Source organism: Corylus avellana, chromosome 2 (assembly GCF_965113065.1).
Source record: "Corylus avellana chromosome 2, dhCorAvel1.hap1.2, whole genome shotgun sequence".
NCBI lineage: Eukaryota > Viridiplantae > Streptophyta > Magnoliopsida > Fagales > Betulaceae > Corylus > Corylus avellana.
Genome location: NC_142491.1, coordinates 20,084,150 through 20,110,470, shown reverse-complemented (window position 1 = coordinate 20,110,470; position 26,321 = coordinate 20,084,150). Strand labels below are relative to the sequence as shown.

The window sequence follows — 26,321 nt, the reverse complement described above, 5'->3', positions numbered from 1 at the left end:
AGCCAAATCTAGCCTGGTACATACTATAGCATACATTAAACACCACACTGCACTGGCATATAGGACCTTAGACATATCTTCAGTTTCTTCAACTATCTTTGGACACTGTGAGGTAGACAAACAGAAGTGATTCGCCAAAGGTGTACTCACCGGTTTCACATTCTCCATGTTAAACCTCCCCAGCACCTTCTTCACATAGCTGGCTTGAGATAGCCACAATCTCTTGGCATCCCTGTCGCTGCGAATCTTCATCCCAATAATCTTCTTGGCTGTGCCTAAATCTTTCATGTCAAATTCCCTACTCAACAAAACCTTCAGTTTATTAACCTCCACTATACTCTTAGTTGCAATAAGTATATCATCCACATACAGTAACAGAAAAATAAATGAGCCATCATCAAAGCTCATTTATTTTTCTTGGCTATGTCAAATTCCATACTCAAGAAAACCTTCAGTTTATTGACCTCCACTATACTCTTAGTTGCAATAAGCATATCATCCATATACAGTAACAGAAAAATAAATGAGCCATCATCAAGGCTCTTCACATACACACAACAGTCATATTCACATCTTTTGTAGCAAATTCTGATCATGTAGGAGTCAAATCGCTTATACCACTACCTTGGAGACTGCTTTAGCCCATAAAGTGATTTCTTCAATTTACAGACCAAGTGCTCCTATCCCGGTTGACTAAACCCTTCTGGCTGTTCCATGTAATTCTGCTCCTCCAAATCACCATGGAGAAAAGCTGTCTTCACATCCATTTACTCCAATGCCATGTCATAATGTGCTACCGACGCCAATACCACTCTGATGGAAGTACGTCTGACCACTGGAAAAAAATATTTCCTCATAATCAACCCCTTTCTGCTGTGAGTAACCCTTTGCTACTAGGCGAGCCTTGAACTTTTCCCCATTTTTTTTGATACTGCTTCCTTTTTCTTGAACACCCATTTGCACCCTATTGCCTTCTTCCTCTCTAGAAGCTCCACCAAATCTCACGTCTGGTTTTTATGCAGGGACTCCATCTCTTCCGCCATAGCACCTATCCATTTGCTCTTCTCTTGGCTATTGACAGCCTCTTGAAAAATAGTAGGATCTCTGCTGCTAATAACAAGAGCATAAGAAACCATGTCTTCAAAACCGTACTTGGCTGGTGGTCTGATAGTGCGACTAGGTTTGTCTGTGGCTATAGTATGATGTTGCTCAACCCTTGAAGTAGAGGCCTCTGTACCCTGAGAAGTGTTCTTCTACACATAAGTCTCTAACTCCACCTGCACCACCTGTTTATCACCGCTACTGCTTTCTAGCACTTGCTGCTCTTTACCCTGAGTACTCTTCAACATGGAATTTTCACCAAATACCACATCTCTACTGATCACCACCTTGTTTTCCTTAGGATCCCAAAACTTGTAACCCTTAATCCCTTTTCCATATCCGAGAAAAACACATTGTCTAAACTTTCGATCAAACTTCGATCGTTCTTCACTAGGTATGTGCATATAGGCTAGACAACCAAATACTCTCAAACTAGAGTAATCTACCTCATTACCTGTCAACACCTCCTCTGCAACTTTCTCATCTAGTGCTACCCTTGGTAACCTATTGATTAAGTAGCATGCACACTCACTGCATCTGGCAAGAAAATCTTTGCAATTTAAGCATTCAACCTGAGACATCGTGCTCTCTCTGCAATAGACCTATTCATCCTTTCCGCCACGTCATTTTGTTGTGGTGTCTTGCATAGTGTGAAATGTCTTTTTATACCATGCTGCTCACAAAAATCTCTGAACTTCTTGTTTGTATACTCAGTTTCATTATTTGTCATGAGGCACTTAACCTTCTTCCCAGTCTAGTTCTCCACTTCAGCTTTCCACAAATTGAACTTGGTAAACGTCTCTGATTTGTGCCACATGAAGTACACCCAAACTTTTCTGGATAAATCATCAATAAAGATCACGAATACATATGTCCTCCCCGTGACGCTGTCCTCACTGGTCCCCAAACATCTGAATGAACATAATCCAGAATACCCTCTGTCTTGTGTGTGGCTGTCTTGAATTGTACTCTATTCTTCTTCCCTAAAACACAGAACTTACATAAATCAAGCTTGTACGTTTTAACACTCTTCAACAGATTTCTCTTATGAAGCTCCAACATGCCCCACTTACTTATATGACCTAACCGCATATGCCACAAAACAGTGCAATCAGAACTCAAACTCCATAGAGGCGATTCCACCTATAATTATACTTCCCAACAATTTATAAATATTCTTTAAACTTTTTTGCCCCTTCATCACTACCATCGCACTCTTAGTCACCTTCATTACTCCACCTTCAGACTTATAACCATAACTGTTTGAGTCTAAGGTACCTAATGAAATCAGATTCTTCTCCACTTCTGGTATATGTCTAACATCACATAACGTTCTAATCACACCATCAAACATTTTAATTCTAATACTACCCATGCCAGTAATTTTGCAATGTGTACCATTACCCATAGTAACTATATCAGAATTAATTAACCTGTAGGTGTCAAACCAATCTCTGTTGGACGTCACGTGAAACGAATATGCTGAGTCAAGAATCCACAAGATGCTCTGAATTAGATGCAACAGAAAGCATATCACCATCAGCATCATGTGAATTGTCTTCCACTACGTTCACAAATTTTGAGGAACCTTCACTCTCGTTGTCCTTGTTCTTTTTTCGGTCTCGACAATCCCGCTTTATGTGTCATTTCTTTTTGCACTTATAGCAATTGATGTCCTTCCTCTTCCTGGACTTTGACCAAGGTCCAATTCTTGCCATTCGAACCACCCTTATTACTACTTCTTCCACGCTCTTGGTTACCCTTTATAACTAGCCCTTCTCCTTGAGAATTTTCATCGAAGCTTTATTCTCGGGGCTCTTATCAAGCACATGGTGTGTAGAATTGTCATAAAAAATTGCAAAACTATCCGAAAGATTTACCTCTTCCAAGGGTTCCTCTTCTTCATGAAAAAGTGCAATACACTCTAAAAGATGTATCTCTTCCCCTTGTTATCTTAATTCGTCATGCTCTTTAGAACTCTTGTTATAATGCGAATGATTAGGAAGGTTAGACCCCGGCACCAAATCAAGTTGAGGTTGAATGCCTCGAAATGGGGGCATCTCTTTTGATAATTTTGCTGAGAACACGTCGACAACTTCCTCCAACCCCTCCTTTACCGGTTTCGGTACCACCCTCTTAATGCTACTTCACGTACCCGTCAACCTCCGCTTTGCTACAAAGGATTAACCATCCCCTTGTGAAGGTTTTGGCTCTACCCCTTGGCTAGGTAGCACCGTCAATCTAATTTTACCAACCATGAAGCTGTACATGTTCTTTGTTTCATCATGGATAGCAGCTTTATCATCTTGCCACAGCTTGCCCAACAATATGTGACACGTCTCCATGGCAACCACATCACACCACACAGTATCCCTATATTTAGCTCCAATAGAAAAGGACACTAAACAACGTTTAGAAACTGTTACCTTATTTCCTTTCGCAAGACATTCCAATTGATAAGGAGTAGGATGTCTCTTGGTCTCGAGCCCTAGCTTCTGAACTGCTTCCTCCAAGACCTAAACTTATTATGGAAAAAGTTCTAGAGTAATAAAGAGAAAATTACAATTAAATAAAATCCTAATTTAAATAACGTAAATAATAAAATATATATGATTGCTGGATTACTGGCATAAAATCTTCATTAAAGTCCCAAATAGAGCAATCAAGTCTTTCCTTATTGGATTCTTATCTTTATTTCCGTCCAGCTTTTCAATCATCCATTTGCAGCCCGTTTTGACCTAGTAAACATTGAAATTAGCCAAATCTTGTGAAACATGATTTTGTAAATCTTTAAATTATCTTTCCAACACCACCAAGATCGTTCCAATTCGGTGTCTAAAACTTGAGTTGTGATTTTTCTAATAAAGCTGGTCACAGCCTTGTCCGGACAGCTAGAGGCCATGTCCGGACGGGATTTCCTGAAACTCCAAGATCGCAGCCTGATGACAACTGTTTGGCCCACCACCCATGTGCCACAAACAAATTGCCGGTTGCTTCTTCCATGGTGTATCCGTGCGCACGTGCACCTTGTTCATGTCTGCACAACAATTGCTCCTGCTCATTCATGGAAAGTAATTGAGCTCTGATACCAACTGATGTAGCCCGACTTGGTGGCTTGCATTGAAGAACAACAATAAAAGAACAGATAAACAATTTCAGATCTAGATTCTATCAAAGACCTAAGAATTATTCTAAAAACAATAAAGTCTCACTTGTGAGTCTCTTCACATTGATCCAACTCCCTCTTGCTTGTGAGTCTTTTTACATTTCCAAGAGTATTTCAAGTCAAGAGTTGCGGATGGAGACACAACTTTAAACCCGAGTTGTGGGTGGAGACACAACTCTAAATCTGACGCATCTAGACACTCGTCCTAGGAAGGTAACTATGGCTCTGATACCATTTGTTGTTACTGTGCACAACAATGATGAATAATATGGAATCGAAAAGAAAGAGATTAAGAGAGAGTTGAGACACAAATTTATGTGGTTCGGCAATGTGCCTACATCCACAGGAGAGAGTGCGGCTATATTTTTACTATTCAATGATTTAGGATTACAACATAACATTTTTATAGGAAAACCCTAATTATAAGTATTTTGAAAAATCCCAAAATACCCCCCCACAACTTATTTGTCCCAAAGCCCATATAAACTAATTACACCCAATGGGCTATTAGTAGAATATAAGCCACTTGTTCCAATAGGCTTCTTCCAAGAAAATTATTTGGATGAGTTATGTATTCCATTCCGGTGGGTTACCAGCAAGGTGGTCCCCCACTAATGCCGTGTCTGGGAGGATTTTGCAAGGTGAGAGGACAGCAAGAGCAGTGTGTCTTGGAATCCACTTGTCGCCCCATATAGCAACCAACCTCCCATCCCCGATTCTCCATAGCCCAGAGTTGCCGTGAAAAAATTCCCCCTTCGGAAATACTTTTCCTTGATTATTGTTGCAGCCAAGCTCTCTAGATTTTGGACAAGCCTCCAACATTGTTTTGCAAGGAGTGCTTTGTTGAAACTAATAAGATCTCGGAACCCCATTCCTCCTTGTGATTTTGATTTTCCCATGCGCTCCCAACTCATCCAATGAATCTTCCGTTCATTTTCATTTTGCCCTCACTAGAATTTTTGTATCATTTTATTTAGCTTCTCGCACAATTCTTTGGAGAGGAGAAAGATGCTCATACTATAAGTTGGTATTGCTTGAATCATTGCTTTTAGTAGGATCTCATTACCAGCCTGCGATAGTAATTTCGTCTTCCAATCAATCACCTTTCTCCTCACTCTCTCTTTTAAATTCTGAAATTCTCTTATGCGAGATTTTCCCCCTAGTGCCGTAAGTCCGAGGTATGTATCATATCTTTGGGAGGCAGGCACTCCAGCTAGGTTTAGGACACGATCCTTCACCTCTTGGGTGGTATTACGGTTGAAGAAGATCGATGTTTTGTCTTTGTTCAACCTTTGCCCCGACGCCTGTTCATAATTATCCAACAAATCGGAAAGATGGCCCCATTCCTGACTCGTGGCCTTGCAAAAGAGGAGGCTGTTGTCTACAAAAAATATATGATTGATCCGCATCTCCTTGGAAGACGTTGGGACACCCCTCAAAATTCCTATCCGTTCCACCCTTTGCAGATGTGCACTTAACACCTCAGCACATAAAATAAATAAATAGGGGGAAAGCGGATCTCCCTGTCGGATGCCTTAAGAGAGCTGAAAATTACCAACTGGTGAGTCATTAATGAGAATAGAATAAGAAACCGTAGAAACACACTGCATTATCAACCCAATCCACTTCACGTCAAACCCCACCCGCACCTAAAATGTCTTTTTTGATGTTTGGTACGACATAAAATACCTTCTGAGTTAAATATTTGATCAATTTCAAATCTATGTTGAATCACCATTTAGTAAGGCTTCTAGGGCTTGGGTCTCTTTCTTGGGCGGGGCATCAAGTACATACATCTTGAACTATTAACCAGTTTCTAAGGCTGCTTGATGCAGGATGTTCATGGTTGAGAACACAGTGTCTATTTGTAGAGGCTCATTAATTAAGTAGTTCATTCTTCTCCTTAGAATGTTGCATCGACAGTCATTTATGTAAACTCACCACTTGACGTGATTGGCCACTGGATCAGTACTAAACGAGGAAATTAAAATGCACAATTTTCTTTTATTTCAGGCTAAAGTTACAGAAGACGAACAAAATTGAGTTGAAACGAATGGCATTCGGCTTGTGGGAAGGGAGAAACAATGTTAATAACCCTTTCATCAAGTTCAGAAATGTAGGAAGAAGACTCTCAAGATCATTTTTTATTGCAACACTTGCTATTTTGATCTACTCACGTTACTAAAAATAATCACTTTCTGACAAGCAGCACAAACTACCAATGATTATGGAACAAGCTGCATACATCCAACGATTCGAGAACGGTCGGGCGAAAACAGTAGAGGCAAGCGAAAGCCAAGAAACAAGCCAATCAGTCCAGATTAGCAATGACGGCATCAACAACCTCTTGGGTGGAGCTGTCTCCACCAAGATCTTTGGTACGGTACTTGCCCTCATAGATGACGCGCTTCACAGCAGTCTCCAGCCGATCAGCAAATGAAGGAAACTGGAGATGCCTGAGCATCATGGCTGATGAGAGGAGCACAGCAACGGGGTTGGCCATCTTTTGATGCATTAGCTTTTCATTTCCCACATTTCCTGCTGAAGCACCTTGCTCAAACACGGCATGATCAGCCCCTGCATTGCCTGTACTCACCAAAAACCATATGAGACACAAGGAAATGACCAAAAGATAAAAGATAAGAACATTTTCGCTTCTTTACTTTCAATTCTTTTATTTATTTTTTTTGGTCAGCCACCACGCTTTGATTAGACATAGTTAACAAAAATAAAAAAATTCCTCAAGTTAGTATGTTCACATTATGATATACAAAATCTATAAGGCTATGATTACGAATGGTACCTCCTGGCATGACACCAGTGCCTCCAGCAATACCAGCTGCTGTATTTGCCACTAGATTACCATAAAGATTAGGAGTCACCTACAAGACAAAAAACAGACTCCATCAGTGCATTGGGGGAATAGATAACTTGGGGAATTTGAATCAACAACTAGAGCAAAACCCAATAGAACACAATTGAGGAAAGAAAGAAAAGGAGGAACAACATTTTGATCTCGTCAAAGCACCAAATCTGAACTCAAATAACCTCGGAAAAAAGGTCAAGCCAAGCAGAATATTTGGCTGCTTGAGCACAATGAAACAAGTCAAGCTAGGTCAGCTTAGGCATTTTATCCTCAAAATCCAACTTTCATTTTTTTGTGTCTAGATTTCTACCTCTGCTACTGCTAGAGCATATATGTAGATGCAGAATACTCCTGGGAAAAAAAAAAACAAAAAGAACCTCCAAAGGGGCCCCAAAAGGAAAACCAATAAAGTAGACCCCTAAAGGAAGGGGAAAAACCCCATGCTTAGCTTCTTTTGTGAGCATATGCACCTGCATGAGCTGCTCCACAAGCCAAGCCAGAGATTAAGAGTGCAGATGAAAGACTTGTATCTTGTTACACCATTGGTTACCAAGCTGAACTGAATCATTCAATTCCAGTCAAGTTCATCTCAATCCAGCAGGATCTACCATCCAAAAAATTCATTGGTCCTCACTCCTCTAAAAGATAAGTTTACTAAGAACAGGAAAGTAAAACTTAATATGCCAAACATTTCATATAGGTATACATAACATCAAGTCATAATAGAAAAAATGAGTGCTGTGCTTCACCATTAGAACCAAAACGATTTTTCTTTTATCTGAAAGTCACATACCATAACATCGAATTGCTCGGGCTTCGAAACAAGTTGCATGCAGCAGTTGTCCACGATGATCTCATTGTACTTAATACTAGGATAATTGGTTGCAACCTCCCGGCAAGATTCTAAAAATAAACCATCCGCAAGTTTCATGATGTTGGCTTTGTGCACGGCCGTCACCATTTTCCTGTTGTTTAGGTAAGCATACTCAAACGCGTATTTCGCAATACGTTCCGAGCAGAACTTTGTTATCACCTAAGCCAAACCGCGTCATTGAACAAGAATAAAACTACTCTTCATACAAATGTTACAGAATAATATTTTAATAACCACAAAAGTTATAAAAAATAATAATAATTAAAAAAATAAAAATAAAAAAATCTTCATAATTGCTAAACAGAAATCCTGGTTTGGCGCAAACCCTTCAGAGTTCCTATTAAAGTCTACCTTGTAGAGTTCCTTAAATCCTAACCATTATTTTAAATTACTTTTGCATTTATCAAATGTAATATGCTGAGACTCAGATTTTAAAATATTCTTTCATTTAATCTTTACTTCATTGCATATTACATTCGATAATTACTGAGCTGGTAAAATCCGAACAAATAATGATCATGATTTAAGGAACTTCAAAAAATACCAAATAATTTGAGACAAACAATAGCAACTAGAAAACTATAAATTTTAACTAGATGGTTCAGATTCTTTCATCGCAATTTACAATTTAATAAATACAATGAATTGAAAAATTTACTAACTTTACGAGATACAACGAACTAAGAAAAGTTAAAAATCAAAGCAAAATATGAACCAATTAATTAAAAACAATGATTAGGAATTTAAGAAGTAAGAAGGCCGTATAATCCTCAGAATTTACCTTGAGGCTTTCGACGACGCCGGGGACGACCTCGTGCTCGAGGCCGGAGTATTCACCCTCGGTGTTCTCCCTAATCACAACGATATCCACGTTCTCGTGGCGAGTTGGAAGCCCAGGGAGATTGAAGCAATGGACGAGCGAGGCGTAGAGATCGAGCTCCTTCCGGAGCTGCACGTTGAGCGAGCTCACTCCGCCGCCGACCGGCGTCCGGAGCCCGCCCTTCAGGCACACCTTGTTCTTCCGGATCGACTCGATCACTTCGGGCGGGACCCGGCTCATGTCGCCGTGCACGTCGTAGCGTTCGAAGTACACCGGCGCGTGCATCGCCTCCATCACCTGCTCCACCGCGTTCGTCACCAAAGGGCCCACGCCATCCCCGGGGATCAAAGTTACCGCGCGTGGCGCCCCGTCGCCGGGTCGGGGCATGTAGGTCACGGATCGGGTCCACGCGGGGTGCGCGTCCGTGAGCTGCTTGAGGATTGGGAGGGCTCGGCGCGCCATGTGATGGGGGTACGAAAGATTTTGGTGTCTCCGTCGGTGACGTTAAGCTTATTGGACTTTCGGAGACTAGGGTTGAGGAGAAGGTTGCAGAGGAGCCATGATTGAGCGCGTGGTTGATTGCGAGAAAAACGTAGACATTTTTGCAGTAACACCCCTTTTGTCTGACTTTTCTCACTTTGACCCTTTTTGGTTGTGATTCGGTGATTCTTGAATATTTGAGAACCTCATAAAATATTCTTGTAACTTTATATGAAATTGTTCGTACAGAAATTAATTCCAAGCAAATGATAATTTCCTTGGCAATAAAGATTATGGGTACTTATTTGACAACCGATATAAACAAAAACTTTAGGAGAAATTTCACTTCAACTCTCTAAACTTCTATCATTTTTGCAATTATTTATTAAAGTTCAAAATCTCTCAATTTAATGTATCAAATATCTAATTTGTTGCAACATAAGTTTTTTTCGTTAAATATTGTCAAAATTTCAAAATTTCCATTTTTTATAAAAATTAAAAAACTCGGTGTGGGTATTTTTATAAAGGGTTAAATACCTCAAACTCCCTAGGATTTACCAACTTTATTTTTTTCCCCCTGGGGTTTTATTTTTATCACAGAACCCCCCTAGGGTTTTGATAAAGGACCAATTTAGTCAATCCGTTAGTTGACCGTTAAGACTGACACGTGGACCAATCAGATGTTGACACGTGGCACCTATTTTATTTTTTAAATTTAAAAAAAAAAAAAAAAAAAAAAAAAAGGAAAAAACTGGGGGTGGCCGAGCCACCCCCAGTTTTTTCCTTTTTTTTTTTTAATTAAAAAAAATTAAATAGATGTCACGCGTCAACATTTGATTGGTCCACGTGTCAGTCTTAACGATTAACTAACGAATGAACTAAATTGGTCCTTTATCAAAACCCCAGGAAGGTCCTGTGATAAAAATGAAACCCCAGGGGGAAAAAAATAAAGTTGGCAAACCCTAGGGGGATATGAGGTATTTAACCCTTTTATAAATTTTGTTAAATCTTGATCAATGAATGAATCCTTGCAATTTTTTTCTTTTACTTAAAAAAAAAGAGAGAGATGTATTTTAGTAATTTTGACTCTCATCCATTAGGATTTACCAAAAAACCGTAATAGAGAGGTAAAATTGCAAAAAATTGAAAGTTTGATATACTAAATTGAGAGCTTTTGAATTTTGAAAATTATTGCAAAAGTGGTGGAAGTTCAAGGGGGTTAAGCGAAGTTTGCCCAAAACTTTAATAAACATAACTATTAGGGGAATTTCCCTCCGTTAAATCCTAACAGAGGGGTGTCAAAATTACCAAAATATCTCAATTTAAAAAAATGAAAAATTACACCTTACTCCCTCAAAGTTTGGGGTGATTTTCAATTCGACTTTCAATGTTTCAATTTTTGCAATGCACCCCCCAAACTTGCAAATTTTTTTCAATTCAACCAATATTATCCCAAAATTCCCATATTGCCCCTATTTTTTTTTTTTTTTAATTTGGGGGTGCAAAAATGGTCAGATGGCCAAAGCCACCCCGGATTTTTTTTTTAAAAAAAAAAAATTAGGAGCAATATGAGAATTTTTGGATGACATTGGTTGAATTGAAAAAAAAAAATTGCAAGTTTGGGGGGTGCATTACAAAAATTGAAACATTGGAGATTGAATTGAAAATCGCCTCAAACTTTGGGGGGTAAAGTGCATTTTTCCCTAAAAAAAATAAGAACAAAAAAATGTAAAAATTTACTCATTAGTTATAATTTAACGGAATTTCTAAAAATTCTCATCTTTGCAATAATTTTTATTTATTTATTTATTTATTTTATAAAAATGAAAACTTCATTTAACCCTTGAAATGTCATCACTTTTGCAATGTTTCCGCTAAAGTTCAATTTCTATTAATCTAGTGTATCGAACTTTGAATTTCTTTTTCAATGTCCTCCCTCCATTAAAATTTTCTGTTAAATCTCAGCAAAATTTCCAAAATTTCTCCATTTGTTTTAGAAAAAAATTACAAAGATTGAGGTATGAGTATTTTTGCGAATACCGTTAAATTCAGGCCAATGCCTTAATCTTTGCAATTTTTTTCTTTCTTTTTTCCTAAAACAAATGGGGATATTTTGGGAATTTTCAATGCCCGACTATCTGGCATAGAAGCCACCGCCATTTGTGCTTTGAATTTCTTAGAATGATGTTTTGGATCAATTGAGGTGGTTGGATCATCAAGTTTGGTGACAAACGATCCACCGAGGATGGAAGAGGAAATGCAATGTTAGAGGATGAAGATGGATTGCGTGGTGATAATTTAGAATCAACAAAGATACAGAGGAAGATTTGCTTGGTGATACTGAAGGTGGGAGTGGTGATAAAATTGTAGTTGCAGCTACAGCTACAATAGCTGCATCTTTCTTTTGTTGTTCTTCTAGTATGACTTTTTTCAAGTTGTGCCACACCAAGTCCTCCCTATGGAGCTTTCTTTTGCAAGGGAGTTTTCTTTTGCTTTGGCTTTTTGGAAGAGTAACACCACTACCACCGCTGCTGCTACACTTTTGGGTTTGGTCATCCTTTCTTGTTCTTTTCCATCTAACTTTATGTTTTCAAGAAAAATCTCATTAGATTTTACTTTATATAGCTAAAGAATTAAATCCTCACAATATGTTTAAATGCAAAGCAAACCTTACCTTGAGGATAGGAACAAACATAACCTCCTACGATCGTGATTAAGATAAAGAATGCCATTATCTTGAGTCACTTAGAACAAACAACGTAAAGGCCCTTGGGGGCCTTTAGTGCTTGTGATTGAAGAGACCTTCATGCTTGTTCTCAAAGAAATCTTGACCCACTGTAATCACCATACCCAAATTATGGTAGAGATTTTGTGTGTGGATGAGCCATAAGGGATTCTGGTTGTTATTGTGACAAATTAAGATTTTGATAGCGAATCACAGAAGTCCCTTTCGGCTTGTTCTTGAAGCCACCCACATTGTTCTTTGCATTGGCAGGCTCTCAATAATGCTTCACATTGGTGTGAAACAACACTATCACAGTATTAATGTCATGCCAAAATTTGAGTAAGACACATCGTCAAAACAGCCCTAAATTTTATTCCTAAACCGCACACTCCAAAATTTGCTCCTATTCTTCATTTGCCAGAATCTTTGGTTTCCTCCACTACTTCAAATAAAAATTAGAGATAAAAGAAATTGTGTGCCTTTTACTCTTAATCACAAATTAATCTCAAATACTTGTTTGAATAAGGCTTCCCATTTTCATATTCACCTTAATGTAAAGTGACACAAAATTGTCATTTACATTTACACACGAATTTTGCTTGCTAGGTAAATTGTATTTCATGATATAACCATGGAGTATTCATTGGAATTTACATGATCAAGCTCACCCAAAAAAAAAACAAATGATCAATTCAAAACTTGACATGTAATAAAAAAAAATAAAAAATCAAAATCAAAATTTACACATTAATGCATCTTGGTGACCTAGTTACTTGTTCAGTCACGTGAATTTTATATTATCAACAAGAAGTGGCACACATGCCGTGAAGTTACCCTTTCACACCCTATTTAAAACTTAGGGAAAACTTCACTTAATTCTCCCCTAATTTTCATTGTTATCTCTTAAAGTTCAAAAACTCTAAATTTAGTTTATCAAACTTTAAAAAATTTACAATCCAGCCCTCTTATTAGGGTTTGGGGTTAAATTAGATGGTCAAAGGGTAAAATAACCATTATACCCATGTAACTTCATGAAATTACCAAATTACCCTTAAATTACAATTAATTATTTTTTTTTAAAAGTGAAAAAAATCTAGGAAAAATACAAGGGTATTTTGAAAATTTCTCACCCATGAGTTATGATTTAATTGAAAATCCTAACGGATGGGCGAGATTGCAAATTTTGCAAAGTTCGATAAACTAAGTTGAGAGTTTTTAAACTTTGGAGAGAGATTGCAAAAACGACGAATGTTCATGAGGGTTAAGTGAAGTTTCTCCTAAAACTTATCACCATCTTCTTCCTACCTATTCAACTAAAGAACATTTTTCCTTTTCTTTTAGGGGAAACTTCACAAAGGCCCCTTGAACTTTCAAGTGTTTTGAGAAGACTCTATCAAAGTTTAAAAACCCTCAATTTTACTATTCGAACTTCTAATTTGATGCAATCTACCCCTATCTGTTAGAGTTTGGAGTTAAATATACGTTAAAATTGATGAAATGACCTTTTATATCCTTGAAACTCTTATAAAATTTCAAATTTACCCTTAATTTCACCTTAAAATATATATTTTTTTAAAAAAAATGAAAAGTTGAGAGTTTTTTGGTATTTTTCATAGGCTTCGTTAGGATTTAACGCCAAATTCTAATGAATGAGGTATATTACATAAAATTAGAAGCTCGATGAATGAAATTGAGAGTTTTTAAACTTTGGGGGTCTTCTCAAAACACGTAAAAATTCATGAGGCATTTGTGAAGTATTATGGAGCCACCCCCATGGACCCCCTAGGCCAAACCCATAAATTTGGTTTTATGGGTTTGGCCCTAGGGGGTGGCCGAACCACCCTGGAGGCAATGATTTACAGGGCATTTGAGGAGACCCATTTTTACTTCCATTTACATGGTTCTTATTACTGTTATTGCGGCGGCCATGCCTTTTCAGCAGGTTCCATATGACATGGAGCCGTCATATGATCCGCTTACTCCGGTGCCTACGATGAGTGAGATGGGGGTATGTGCACATGACGAGGTAGAGCGGTTGTTCCATTCCTGCAGGAGTGTGTACTTGCGCTCGATCGCACGTGATCTGCGCTCGATCGCAGTCACAGGGATGGGCAACTACGGACCTGAGTGGAAATTCTAAAAAAAATATTTTTTTATACCACAAAGAGTGATTTGTAATTGAGGCCAACTGTAGGGACCTATACTTGCGTGATTTTCATCTTACACAGGCTTTACCGTCTCGTACCACTCATTCATCTGAATCAGCGTTGGTGTGTTCCTCAAGTACCTGTTACTCCCCTCCGACCCCTATCAATCCTTAATTCGTTGAATCAGGGAAAAATTCTAAGAGTTGTGATTTTATATATATTTTGTTGGGGGGGGGGGGGGGCCGACTGCTAAAAACAAAACAATGGAAGAAGTTGGTGATGATTACTTCTTTAAGATAGGTAAAACTCTCCCACAATTTTATTTTGTAAGTCAAACAGTAAAATTGCTGGGATATTTGTATCCCAAACAAAAGGAAACACCTCTATTTGGTCTTCAAGAACTTCTACAACTTCTTGGCTCTCTAGCTACTTCTATCATTTCTTTGTGCATATATGTGATTCAAGGTTTTTGACACTTGTCTAAAACTTGCGATCATTTGCCTCGAGTTCTCTTCGATGATTTCTACATTTTTCAAATCACAATGTTTTTAAAATGCAATTTCAAATAATCTATTTTTTGTAATTTGGTGTAAAATTACATTTTTTGTCTCTAAAATTATAACTATTAAGTGATTTGGTATGGCTAGCCTGCTAGGAGTTTAATTTCAAGAGATAATTGCTAAAAATATTATTATTGTCCACTTGGGCAACGCAAGTGGTTACAGGTTATGGTCGGGATGACATTGGGCCTTAAAAGATCATTTAACAAGACGTTGAAAGGATAAAATTGATATAATTGTACAGTTAAATGGAGTGAAAGAGTGAGAATGGGTTTACTTGCATTGAGAGAAAAGGTCGTACGTTTTGTGGCTTCTCGGAGCAATCAAGCTTAGGTTGGCGTGATTTGGTGTTTTCATATTCATGATATTTGGAGTTCGAAGCTCAATTTTCTATTGGTGTTTGCATTTAATAATATTGGGAGGATTTAATTCTTTTTCATTATTATTATTTATACTTTTCGTTATTCTTTTTTAAGACCTTTTTCACAAAAATATTTTTAAAATTAAATTATCATGAAAACCAGGCAGGTTATAGGCTAGTTCTCTTAACATATATATTTAGTATGTCATAAAATAGTAGCACCATATAGAAGATAACAACATTTGCACATGTTCATGATAGTTCCAAGAAACTTATAACTAATTAGACTTCATGGTTGGTAGAAACGCTACCATTCAAACCGTTTTGAGGTTCATCTTAATGCACTCTTCCATTGGAGACCCTCTCCCTTGGCCTTCTGTTGGACCCACTATTTCCTTCCTCCTCCACTTGAATAACATCTTCTTCCTTTTTTTTAACAAATGTAAGAAATGATTGAATACGTGAAGATTGCGAGGTGTCGTCGGAGTACTGCCTCATGTATTGACGCACCATCTTAATGAGATAGAAAAGGAGAGCAAGAAAGCAAGTTGAGCCACATAGTAAGAAGAGGCCCCAGAAACTGGTAAGCTGAAGGCGGTCTACATCTTGCTTTGCACCTTCTGAGCTGCAAGCACTTCTTGTAAACCATTTGTCGTGAAGCCTTTGTAGAACCCCTTTCTCTGATAGTGTTAGGATGGCAGTTGACATGTCAATTGCTAGTGGCGAGTCTCGTGGAAAGCCCTAATCAATGAGAAATGTGGAACAACACTGTATTATCATCATTAAGTTGATAAGTGCTAATTAAATAACCAGTTGCTAATAGAGATAATCTACCTATTAAACATACAAGGTTTTTAAAACCTAACTACTAACTAGAATGGTGTTTAAAGTCAAAAGAAAAAGGAAAAAATACATTTAATCCTCCCTTAGTATATACGTTTTTTTTATCTTAGCCTAAAATATTTAAAAAGTGGCGATGTACCACCCGAAGTTTTCGAATATTGCAATGTTGCCCATCCATTAGTCATTTCCGTCTTATTTGACGAAAAATAACTCATGTGCATAGCATATGGGTTTTTAATGGGTGAAAAGTCCAAAATTACTCAATTTTCGCTGATGAAGAAGAAGAATAAAAAAAAAAAGATCATGGTTTATGGTTTATGAGAGTGGTTTGGCCATTCCTATTATGGCCAGATGAAGGTGCCTCGGCCACCCCAAAAGAAACCCCCCATTCTAGTAAAATGGAGGTGGCTTACCACCCCCAAATGCCCATGGGGTGGGTATGCTCACTCCCAATTTTTATTTTTATTTTACTTTTTCAAGGAAAATAAGGACAGTTCGAACTTTTCATCTATTAAAAAACCATGTGTGACGCACTAGGGTCATTTTTTGGAAAATAAGACAAAAATAGTTAACAGATGGGCAACATTGCCAAATTAAGAAGTTTCGATGTGAGGGTTCATTGCCACTTTTTAAACATTAAAAGCAAAATCAAGAAAAACAAGTACGCATCGGGGGTTAAATGTATTTTTCCCAAAGAATAATGTTTGAAATGATACTTACAAAACCCCATCCCATTTTGGTGAACTCTTGACCGACAATACCAAATTCACATCTGGTGGAGAGAAAGAGCTCCATATATGCTCGCTCGTCAACCACTGCAGCAACACCACCTTTACTCGGCCCATCCCTCAAAGCTCTCTCAAATTCTTCTGGTGAGCCAAGGGGAACAAGTCTGGACTCTTGTATGTTGAGCTCATTAGTCAAATAATTTTCAGCAAATGAACCACGATGATAACCAATGCGATCATTGCTTGATATCAAACTTTCAATTCCTTTGATGGGAGAAGAAAGTTGTTCCACTGTAAGGATTGATGTTAGACTTGCAGTGTAACTCGAATTTACTATTAGAACTACAAAAAGCCAAATGATAACCACTAAGCGACCAAGGGTGCTCACAATCTTCTCTCCTGCATAAAAGAGGAAACGGGCAGGCAATTGAGCAATATATACTCATGTAAGAGTCTTTGTACATATGGGAAATAGATGGTGAACTAGACTAAACTACAGTATTAACCTCACTTACTCTGAGAAAAAAACAAAGTTGAAAAACTTAACCTGCAAAGTAAAGCACAATAATTAGCAATTAGGGGAAACAATGAATGAAACATTCTACAGAACATGAATGAAAATGATGGATGAACTACCTAAACGATTAACTACAGTACATGTATACTCTCTTATACAAGTGTAATGTTACTTAGGAACATACTCACCACAGGATTGTGACACATTGTTTTCTAGGAGGGCCACGGAAATGGTCATTTGTTCTATACTCCAAAATCTAAACAATTACTCCCACAACAAGGAAAGATATACTCGTAACACACCACATCATTGGAGTAAACGGTCTTAGAAAGGCCCAAGCACTAGAGTTCAACTTCCAAACTGGGGCCACTACAACTAGCCCGGATGCAATATATGGCTGTGTGAAATCCACCCTTCTTTGTCCGGTTGGTGGTAATTGTAATGTCGCCAACCACAACATCAAGTTCCTACATGGAAAGAGGAAAACTCGTTAATTAGGGTAAAGAGTCTGCAGAAAATTGTTGTAAGTCATACTTACACCCATTGTGATCATGTCCAGAAGATGATCTGCAGATATTCGATTGCTATGTTCATCCCCAAATGGAATAAACTTACATGGGACTGGATACGGCAATAGCTCCTTTGCAGCAGTAAACACATCAATACAATAACCAACATAGTTATCCGAGCCTTCTATTTGTGACACAAATACCCAAGAAGCAAAATCAAGTGGGACTCCAACTCGCAATTGCCTTCCATTGCTTGAGAATACCCACCCAAGAGGCTTTTGAGTGATTTGTCCCGGCCAGATTACACCATATAGTTGCTGATTTGAACTGTTCTTTTCTGGAGGCAACGCCACTGATAAGCCGGAAGAATTTGACCAATAACCAATTGTCCTCATCCCCGTACCAATGACATTGATTACGTCATATGCAGGACTAATGAGGTCCCCATTTGAAGTGAAATTTATTGGGCCACTTAAACCACTCATATTAACCTCTAAAATGTTGTTAAGCAATACCTTTCCTCCATCAAAGATTCTTATGGCATCAAAATGCAAGTTTCCTCCTTGAAACTCAATTAAACTCGAATCATTTGAAAATGAAATATTGTTTCCCCTCTGATTTAAAAATGTGTCAAGTGCATGAGCAAGAAGCCAAATAGTGTCGTGGGCATATAAGCCATACGTATTTAGTTTGAAAAGGCTGCCATTTGTCTTTGTAGCCAAGTTGCTCCACCTTGAAACAAATTTCCTTTTGAGTTCCGAATCTGGAGTGTGCATACGTAAAGTAAGAACCCCTTGAATACTATCCATTGTCATTGAAGGGAGGGAAGGTTCTATGTCAAGTAGAGTAGAGAGCCAATCAGTAGCTATCCACACATATCCACTACCCATCATCCCATTCTTACGTGCCATATCAACTACCTCCAGACCCCAGGTTGAATATGTGTGGAGGATAATAACCCGAGACTCCATCATGGCCACCTTAAACAGAGTATCAGAGATGCCATTCCGGTCTACTTTGGGGCTCAAAGGTGCTTTGTACGAGATTTTACGACGTTTTTCGGCGAGCTTGTCACCTAATGCAGCAACCCCATTTCTCCCATGATCATCATCTATGTAGATTACTATGACATCTCGCCATTTGTAGAAGCCTACGATTTCTGCTATGGCAGTCATCTGGAAAAGGTCGCTTTGCGTTGTCCTAACAAAGTAAGGGAATTGAAGTGAATTTAGGCTGGGATCTGTTGCCGCAAAGGACAATAGAGGCACTTGGAGCTCGTTCGCAATATGTGAAATCACATGGGCCATAGCAGAATGCTGGGGACCAATTATGGCCACGGTATCATTCTCCATAAGCCGCAAAGCTGTGAAAGAAGAATGAAAGTGCAATCTGTATGAGAGAAAACAATGGAAAAATTTGTGAATTAATGAACAAACAAAACATTTACCCTCAATGATTCCCAGAAATCCACTGGATAATTTTGTATCCTGCATGGTAATTTTGAGCTTAGTTCCATTTAGAACCACAGGATTGGAATTCACATCGTCCACTGCAGCTTCTATGGCAACTTTTGCAACTTTCCCAATGGAAGAATCGAAAGACAAAATAGCGCCAATGTTAACCACGTCGGGTCTAGTAGAAGAACCAGAACCATCTGTGCCAGTGCCAGAGCTAATAAAGTGGCAATTGTAGAAAATCATTGCCAGAAGCCAAAACATATGCATGCTGGATTGCAATGCGAAAAAACCAAATGGTCTACTCATTGCAGGAACTTCACATACCGACACTGCAGCCTACCAAAATGCATGTTAAAGAAAGACACACACATCATCCTAAAACAACAACAATACTGCAGAAAAAGTACTCTAGAAACTGTTCGGAATGAGTCAAATGAATGGTCGGATTCATTAGATTAGTTGCTAGAACTGTCGGTTTGAAGAGGTAAAGCCGAAGCAAATCTGTCATCATAATTCCTACAGTAGCAACCTAAGATGAGAACCACACTAAGAAAATAAGGCACAAAGGTAGATTATATGACCTCCCATGAAAGACGAGGAAACAAGATCTACCCATTAATCTAAAAGGAAATTAATGAGATTATTACTTTCAAGTGAAGTTCATATATATTTAGAAGATACAAAATAATAATTAGTTGGGAAGCACGACAAGTCATAATTAATTGAAGACCACAGCTCATGATGAAAATGAACACAAGAACAACCAATCATGCATGAATTATGAAAACTGTAATTGTATACTTAATCTGTTGATTAGTTAACACATTACCTTGCAAACCTTTCAGCAAGAAGTTGATTCATTGAGAGAAGCATTCTGCAGAGATATTTCATCAACCAACTGATCATGACACTCACTAATGATCTTTAAAGATATCTTTTGTAAAATCAAACTACAGCTCCCCCAACTTTGCATTACAAACATTAACAAAAAGAGGAACAAATAACATGGAAAAAGAAGTTGATTAGCTACTCCAAAGTATCTTTATATAATATTGGATACCCCACCTGGGCAGAGGAAAGTAGATTATGTCACACAATAATGTGGAATATTATAGTTTCTTTCGGTTAATATTCTCTTTATCCTAAGTAAATCTTATTTTTTTAAAAAAATAGAGACAGATCAAGTGTTTTTTTTTTCATTTTTTTTTTTTTCCGAAAAATAATCTCCAACTAAAATGAAGAGAATACCAAAAAGTAGTGTAGCATTTCTCTACAATAATTTTACGTATAAAGATCAAATATCTTTGTGGGTCTCCAAATAAATATAAATCTGATTTAGCTATTTTTGGGTCAAAATCCTCCCAAGTTCACTTTTAAGGTCAAGATTATCTCCTAATAATGGAATGCATGCCATATGAGGCATAGAAGGGAAATTAATTTAAAATGGTTTATCAGTAGCAGAGAGATTGAGCAAAACTTCTTTGGAGCCAGATCTCAGCAAAGTCTCAATTCAAAATGGTCTATCATATGAGGGTTTTTTCAATTATGCAAGGTTTTTCTTTTCTTTTTTTTTTTTTTGTACGCAGATATGATATGAAAAAAAATCAGAGAATGCAAACCATCTCATAGAGGTAGCAACAGATTTTCCTTAGTTTAAATCTACTTTTATTTTTTAATAATTTGGTAATATATATATATATATATATATATATATATATATATATACATATATATATTATTTTGTGTGTTATGTATTTGATTTTTGGAAGACTCAGATTTAGCAACTTAAGATTTCTTATGAAGAATTTAAGACAAAAATATGCACGAGTTGGGTTGTGTAACATAATATGAATATTATGATGCTTAAAAAAGAGTCACTGAAAAGACATCCATTTTGAACGTTTTGTTGAAGAAGAGAGAAGAGAGAACCAATTTTAGAGAAATCTCAAGAAAGTTTAAGATTCATAGTTTAAAATAAAATATTAGAGGTGAAAAGGTAGGCGGTTAATAACTGCACGAGCTGCTCACTGTACTAACTTCTAACTACTTTTAAAGGCGGTTATAATTTTTGGTTTTAGGTTTTGGAAAAACTGATATATATATATATATATATATATATATATATATAAGAATGCATAAAAATTTAAAAATGATGTCGTATGTAGTAAGATATTAGCGTATTACCATAAAAACGGCGTCCTTTTTTTTTTAAAAAAAAAATTTTAATGTTTTTTTTTAAAAAAACGGTTAGCAGTTACTAAGATTATTAACCGCCTAGCCGGTTAGTGGAGGCGGTTAGTGAATTTTACTAACCACCTAAAGGGTTACAGTTAGTGATTTTAGCCAATAACCGCTAACTGTAACCGTCTTTTCACCCCTATAAAATATAATAAAAGTTCACTTAACTCTTAATTAAGGCTTTAGATTTTCTTTTGCTTCACATCTTTTACAGAATCAGGATTCTCTATTGGTCACAGTAAGGTTATCTTCTTCTTCTTCTTTTTTTAACATGAATCTTTCAAAATTTATTGATAAAAGATCAAAAGTATTAAAGCTCTTACATCACAAAGCATAAAGTTTTGATAAAACATAGCTAAATGTTATGAAATTACAAAATCATAAACACAATCAGAAAATTCTTACAACCGAATTCTATCTATGACATCACCTTCTGCTATAACTTTAGTTATGAAACATATTTGCTCTAGGCAGACTAGATCTAAGACATGGGTAACCCAAATTCTCAAAACTTATTTTCCGGCCGTGAGAAATAATCCCCAACACCGATCTAATCCTCCTAAGCCCAAAGGTCAGGAGTCAACTCATGTCCTCAACCCAAAAGCCAGGACAAAAAGAACAAAATATAAATCAAAGCAAAAAACTAAAAACAACAAAACTCCACCATAAGTAGTAGCGGATGAGCACGACATTGTAGACATCCTCGGAAAGACACGACTTAGCACATGAGATCCACACGTCGGCGCGTGAGAAACACGCTCCAGCACGCAAGACTCTGTTGGTTGATCGGCGTAAAAGCATTGGAAAGTGGAGAAGCAGGCCGAGACAAGTAGATCTGAGCATGAAGAACTAGATCTAGATCTAATTCTAAAATATAGTGTAGAATTTTTGCAACATGAATTGAAAAAACAAAAATCCAAGCTGTTACCAGCATAGCTTTTGCAGCACTCTAAAAGTCATAGGCACCCACAACTTAGGATTAGAAAATAAAGGAAACGACTGTAAGAATGAGCAAAGGATCTAAAACTCAGCAATCCGAGATGGAGGAAAAAATATAACAGATTTCCATCATTAGGGCAAAAGCACTCAGGTTGGGAATATGAAGGCTGCCTCAGCCACCAGTAACAGAACACCAAGCCTAGAGAGCCCTCTAACTTAAAATGAAAGAGAAGCATTAAGCAAATTGAAAGATGGAATGTCTACTTTAGAAAGGTTTGCTGCTTAATGTCTTAAACTGCGGTTCACTAGACTCCATTACAGTAAAAAATAAAAAAATAAAAAGTGAGGTCCAAGTGGTGATGATTCACATAATTCTTGACAAGAATCAAAGAATTTTCATGAGAAATTGCACGGCGACTTCTGGGCACAGGGTCGATCACAAACCAACCATAATGAAACAGCCCAACCTCTCAGCAGAAAAAAGTAGCATACACACAGAAATTAGGAATGCAATAGCTACAACATAGCAGGAATAGATTAGGATAAACAGTATCCACTCAATGTTGCAGGTTTAATGGCTCTCCAACAAAGTGGCTTTAATTTGAATAGGAAACCCTATATCTACACCAAGAGAGGGAGTTACCAGCTAGAAGACCCAAACTCCAACTAAATTTCCTGCCATAGATACGAATTTAATGGCAGATTATTGTCAGAAACTACAAACATTGTCAATAGATGAATCAGAAAACTTTCATCACTAGTTATGCTGGTAAAACAGCCTCTCCAACCATCTAATATTGGAAGATGATGAGAAAGGACAGTAACTCATCAACCAGCTATCAGCTCAATTATTTTCACCCATGTACATGATTATTAACACTACCAAGAACAGTAAGTCAGGATTAACTGACTGTCTTACCTCTACATAAACCAGTCCTAAACAAGATAATAGTTTTCAAAAGACGGAGAGTGCAAAGCCTTAAACCAAGCCAATGAAAGTGAATCCATTGAATTGAGAACAAGTGGTTCGGGCTACGTACATAAGCTCTGGTCAAATTACATTTAACTACTGACCAATAGAAACGAATAAGCGCCAACAAATTTAACTTTTTTTTTTTTTTGGTAAGTAAAATAAGTAATTTAACTTATTAAATTGCAGAACAGATATTATTCTTCTAAAAAATTTCCAATCAACATAGATAGTGAAAAAAAATTACACTGGGAAGTGAATAGCACTCATATTAGTATGGAGCATTAACATACGTTTCTCAAAAGTTTAATTTTCAAGTAGTGAAGAACAATGGAAACAGGAAAATTTTCTAACCAAAGAAACTTTAATAAAGACAAATATAGCTTTTCAATGGTTGAAACCTACTCACTATGACGAAAAATAAAAAGGCATACTTCGAGAGATTGTCAAACACAGTCGTTCAACTCTATTCGAAAACCAGCATGCATGCCTCGGAATCAAGAAAGAAATGCACCCCCCAACAATCTCTGCATCAGTTCTGAGATATTCAGCTTGAAATCTATATTCAATTGCCCATATTGTGTCTTAGCTTCCCACAGTACCTCCTCTACCATGGATAAACTGCCAGACGACAAGCTTCGAAGAGCATTTAAAACCTGTACGTATTAATGAGATGAAGCAGCGACATTAGTTCCAAGTCCCATCTTATGCCCCAGAAGTGCAAGCTGCTCAACAAACTCTGCTCCTGTGAGAATTTCTGTTGTTCCATATATAACATGCTTGACAGGCTGCTGCCGCTGTGCAAGTTCTTGCAAGCTCCCGTACTCAACATAATTACCACCACCAATCATAAACACAATAGCTTCCTTAAATGGTCCTCTCAAATGACTACTACCGGAACTTGACTTGGGAGCACGAGGATCAAATACAAGGTAACCATCAATTTCAGGATTTGGCCTCCCTTCTATCAAGAGTTCCACCGTCCTTGTCAATGCCAGTTGCCTATCACTAGATAAGAGATTCTTCACACCTGCTGTCACAGCATAGATTTTCTCAGCCCAGTCAACTATGTTGTTTCTGCTAGCTGAATTTGCTGATGCCATTGAGGCATTCAACGACTTCAATTTTTTCACATACTGAAATGCACTAGTATCAACCTCGGACTCCCTGAGTGCTGCTTCCACTGATTCCACTTCTGACTGATTAATGCTTTCCGAAGAGATCAGATACATGATAGCAAACCGCAGCTTATCCATCTTCGTCCCTTTCCCTTTGAGCAGACCAAGGAGCTCATTACGGTCAATGCTTCCTCTGACCAGCATGTCATTCTCCTTTTTCGCATAAGAATCAAGCAACCTCTCCTTGATCTCACCCAACAAAACAGTAGCAATATTGGTGTGCTTATCTATCACCTGCTTCCGCTCTGTCAACTCAGGCAGAGAGTTCACTGCATTCATCAAATGCTTTGTGTTCCCCGTCAAGTCTGTCCCATCAAACTCAGCGCCGTCAGTCCCACCAGTCCTCCTGTTCACCTCATCAACATCTTTCTTATATTTATTCAATTGAGTCTCAATCTCCACTGCAACTTCAGGAAATTCTAACGACCCATTTGCCACCCAGAAAGGGTCCGAACTATCCAACTCATACGACCTCATCCCACCCTTTTCACCCTGCACACTCAACCTATTCAGCCTCAATCCGAGAACATCGTGAACAAGCGGCCGATACCTAAAATCATGCTGTATCCCTACTGCTAACTCGAAATTCCTATCAAATATACACAAAATTGGCCGCTGAAAAGAGCTCACGAAACTCCCACCTTCTGTAAACAAATTATTCTTCGACAACAAATGGTCTCGCAATCTCTGATCCAATGCGGAAGCAACCATCTCAGCAGGCCCACCACGAGGGCACCTAATTATTGGCACCACAGCTAGTGTAGCCAAAACACAAAACAACCCACTGACAATCCTCTCCACAATCTCCTCAATCTCTCGATCCCCTGCCGACGGATCATTCAATTGCACATAAGTAGACTTCTGTGCCAACGAAAACAAACCATCCTCCAATGTCACAAACTCCAAATACTGATCGTGCACCTTTGAAATCCGTTGGATCGAATCCGAACTCAATGTCCCAGATGCAAGATCTTCGAGCAGCGGGCGGGGAATAGAGGACGAGAAATTAAGGTGGAAGCTATCATAGAGCGAGCGGGACGTGTCGGCCATGATCCGCTGAATGTTCGCTTGATTCGGTTGGACAAAATACACGGCTGGCACGTCGTGGACCGGTTTTCGATCCTTATCAATCAGAAAGTAGAGGGTCACGCCGTGTTTTCGAAGGTCCTTGACGCGGATCAATGGTGATAGGATGTTTTGGCAAAACTTATCATAGATTAAGATCTTGTAAACCTCTTCGTTTGCAGTACCCGTTGCGTTCACGGGTTGGTTTAGATTCAACATTCGGGTAATACATTCTGAAGAGGAAAAAAAAAGAAAGTTACAGAGATCGAAATTCAATAACGCATACATACGCACTAAATTCACACCCATAACAAATGGGTTATTGTTTAATTGTGAGAATATCATTCTCAGCCAAAATTCCAAACCGGAATTCAATAATTTTATAGAAATATTCCATTTCAGTTTGTTTTTCTTACTCAAACCATGCAAAATGAAGGATAAAATAAGGCGAATATTAGCCAAAAACCAGAAAAACGAAATGGGTTTTCGATCTAAAGCAAGAACAAGATCCAGACGGAGAGAGAGAGAGAGAGATACCTGTTTGCTTTTGACGGAGGTTGAGAGCCATGGCCGTGAAACTCTGTTCCGGGTGAGTGATTTTTGGTTTCTTCGTAAGTAAAATAATTTTCTGAGCTCTTCAATTTTTTTTGAGGTCTCGGATCAAACCATGGAGGTGTTTGATGTAGAAATACGTTCCTCTGCAATCAGCTTTTTACAGTGCCGTCACATGGCCAATAATAGCTTGCCACGTCATAAAATGAGGAACTGGTCAGAATG

General features: G+C 38.0%; 2 protein-coding genes and 1 pseudogene across 3 annotated transcripts; all 3 read right to left on the bottom strand.

Moving 5' to 3' along the window:
* Positions 1 to 6,239: 6,239 nt before the first annotated feature.
* Positions 6,240 to 9,484, bottom strand: LOC132166993 (isocitrate dehydrogenase [NAD] regulatory subunit 1, mitochondrial). Its single transcript, XM_059577875.2, has 4 exons — positions 8,789 to 9,484; positions 7,927 to 8,166; positions 7,071 to 7,149; positions 6,240 to 6,853 (listed from the first exon to the last, which is right to left on the bottom strand). The coding sequence occupies exons 1-4, from the start codon at positions 9,287 to 9,289 to the stop codon at positions 6,579 to 6,581; spliced, it is 1,095 nt and encodes a 364-aa protein (XP_059433858.1). The 5' UTR covers positions 9,290 to 9,484; the 3' UTR covers positions 6,240 to 6,578.
* Positions 9,485 to 15,287: 5,803 nt separating this feature from the next.
* LOC132185155 (glutamate receptor 3.6-like) lies at positions 15,288 to 19,787 on the bottom strand (annotated as a pseudogene). Its single transcript, XR_015911407.1, has 6 exons — positions 19,145 to 19,787; positions 17,727 to 19,060; positions 17,377 to 17,655; positions 17,187 to 17,218; positions 16,664 to 17,070; positions 15,288 to 15,841 (listed from the first exon to the last, which is right to left on the bottom strand). The product of XR_015911407.1 is annotated as a glutamate receptor 3.6-like (transcript).
* A 3,747-nt stretch (positions 19,788 to 23,534) lies between these two features.
* On the bottom strand, positions 23,535 to 26,187 carry ATSLY1 (Sec1/munc18-like (SM) proteins superfamily). Its single transcript, XM_059578189.2, has 2 exons — positions 26,082 to 26,187; positions 23,535 to 25,777 (listed from the first exon to the last, which is right to left on the bottom strand). The coding sequence occupies exons 1-2, from the start codon at positions 26,110 to 26,112 to the stop codon at positions 23,967 to 23,969; spliced, it is 1,842 nt and encodes a 613-aa protein (XP_059434172.1). The 5' UTR covers positions 26,113 to 26,187; the 3' UTR covers positions 23,535 to 23,966.
* Positions 26,188 to 26,321: the final 134 nt, after the last annotated feature.

Excerpts from the sequence above, each read along its gene's own strand:
- LOC132166993 (XM_059577875.2), bottom strand. The coding sequence starts at position 9,289 with ATGGCGCGCCGAGCCCTCCCAATCCTCAAGCAGCTCACGGACGCGCAC. Across the intron at positions 7,150-7,926 it reads CCGAGCAATTCGATGTTATG|GTGACTCCTAATCTTTATGG; the intron begins GTATGTGACTTT and ends TTTGTCTTGTAG. Across the intron at positions 6,854-7,070 it reads CACTGGTGTCATGCCAGGAG|GCAATGCAGGGGCTGATCAT; the intron begins GTACCATTCGTA and ends TGGTGAGTACAG.
- ATSLY1 (XM_059578189.2), bottom strand. The coding sequence starts at position 26,112 with ATGGCTCTCAACCTCCGTCAAAAGCAAACAG. Across the intron at positions 25,778-26,081 it reads CCTCCGTCAAAAGCAAACAG|AATGTATTACCCGAATGTTG; the intron begins GTATCTCTCTCT and ends TTTCCTCTTCAG.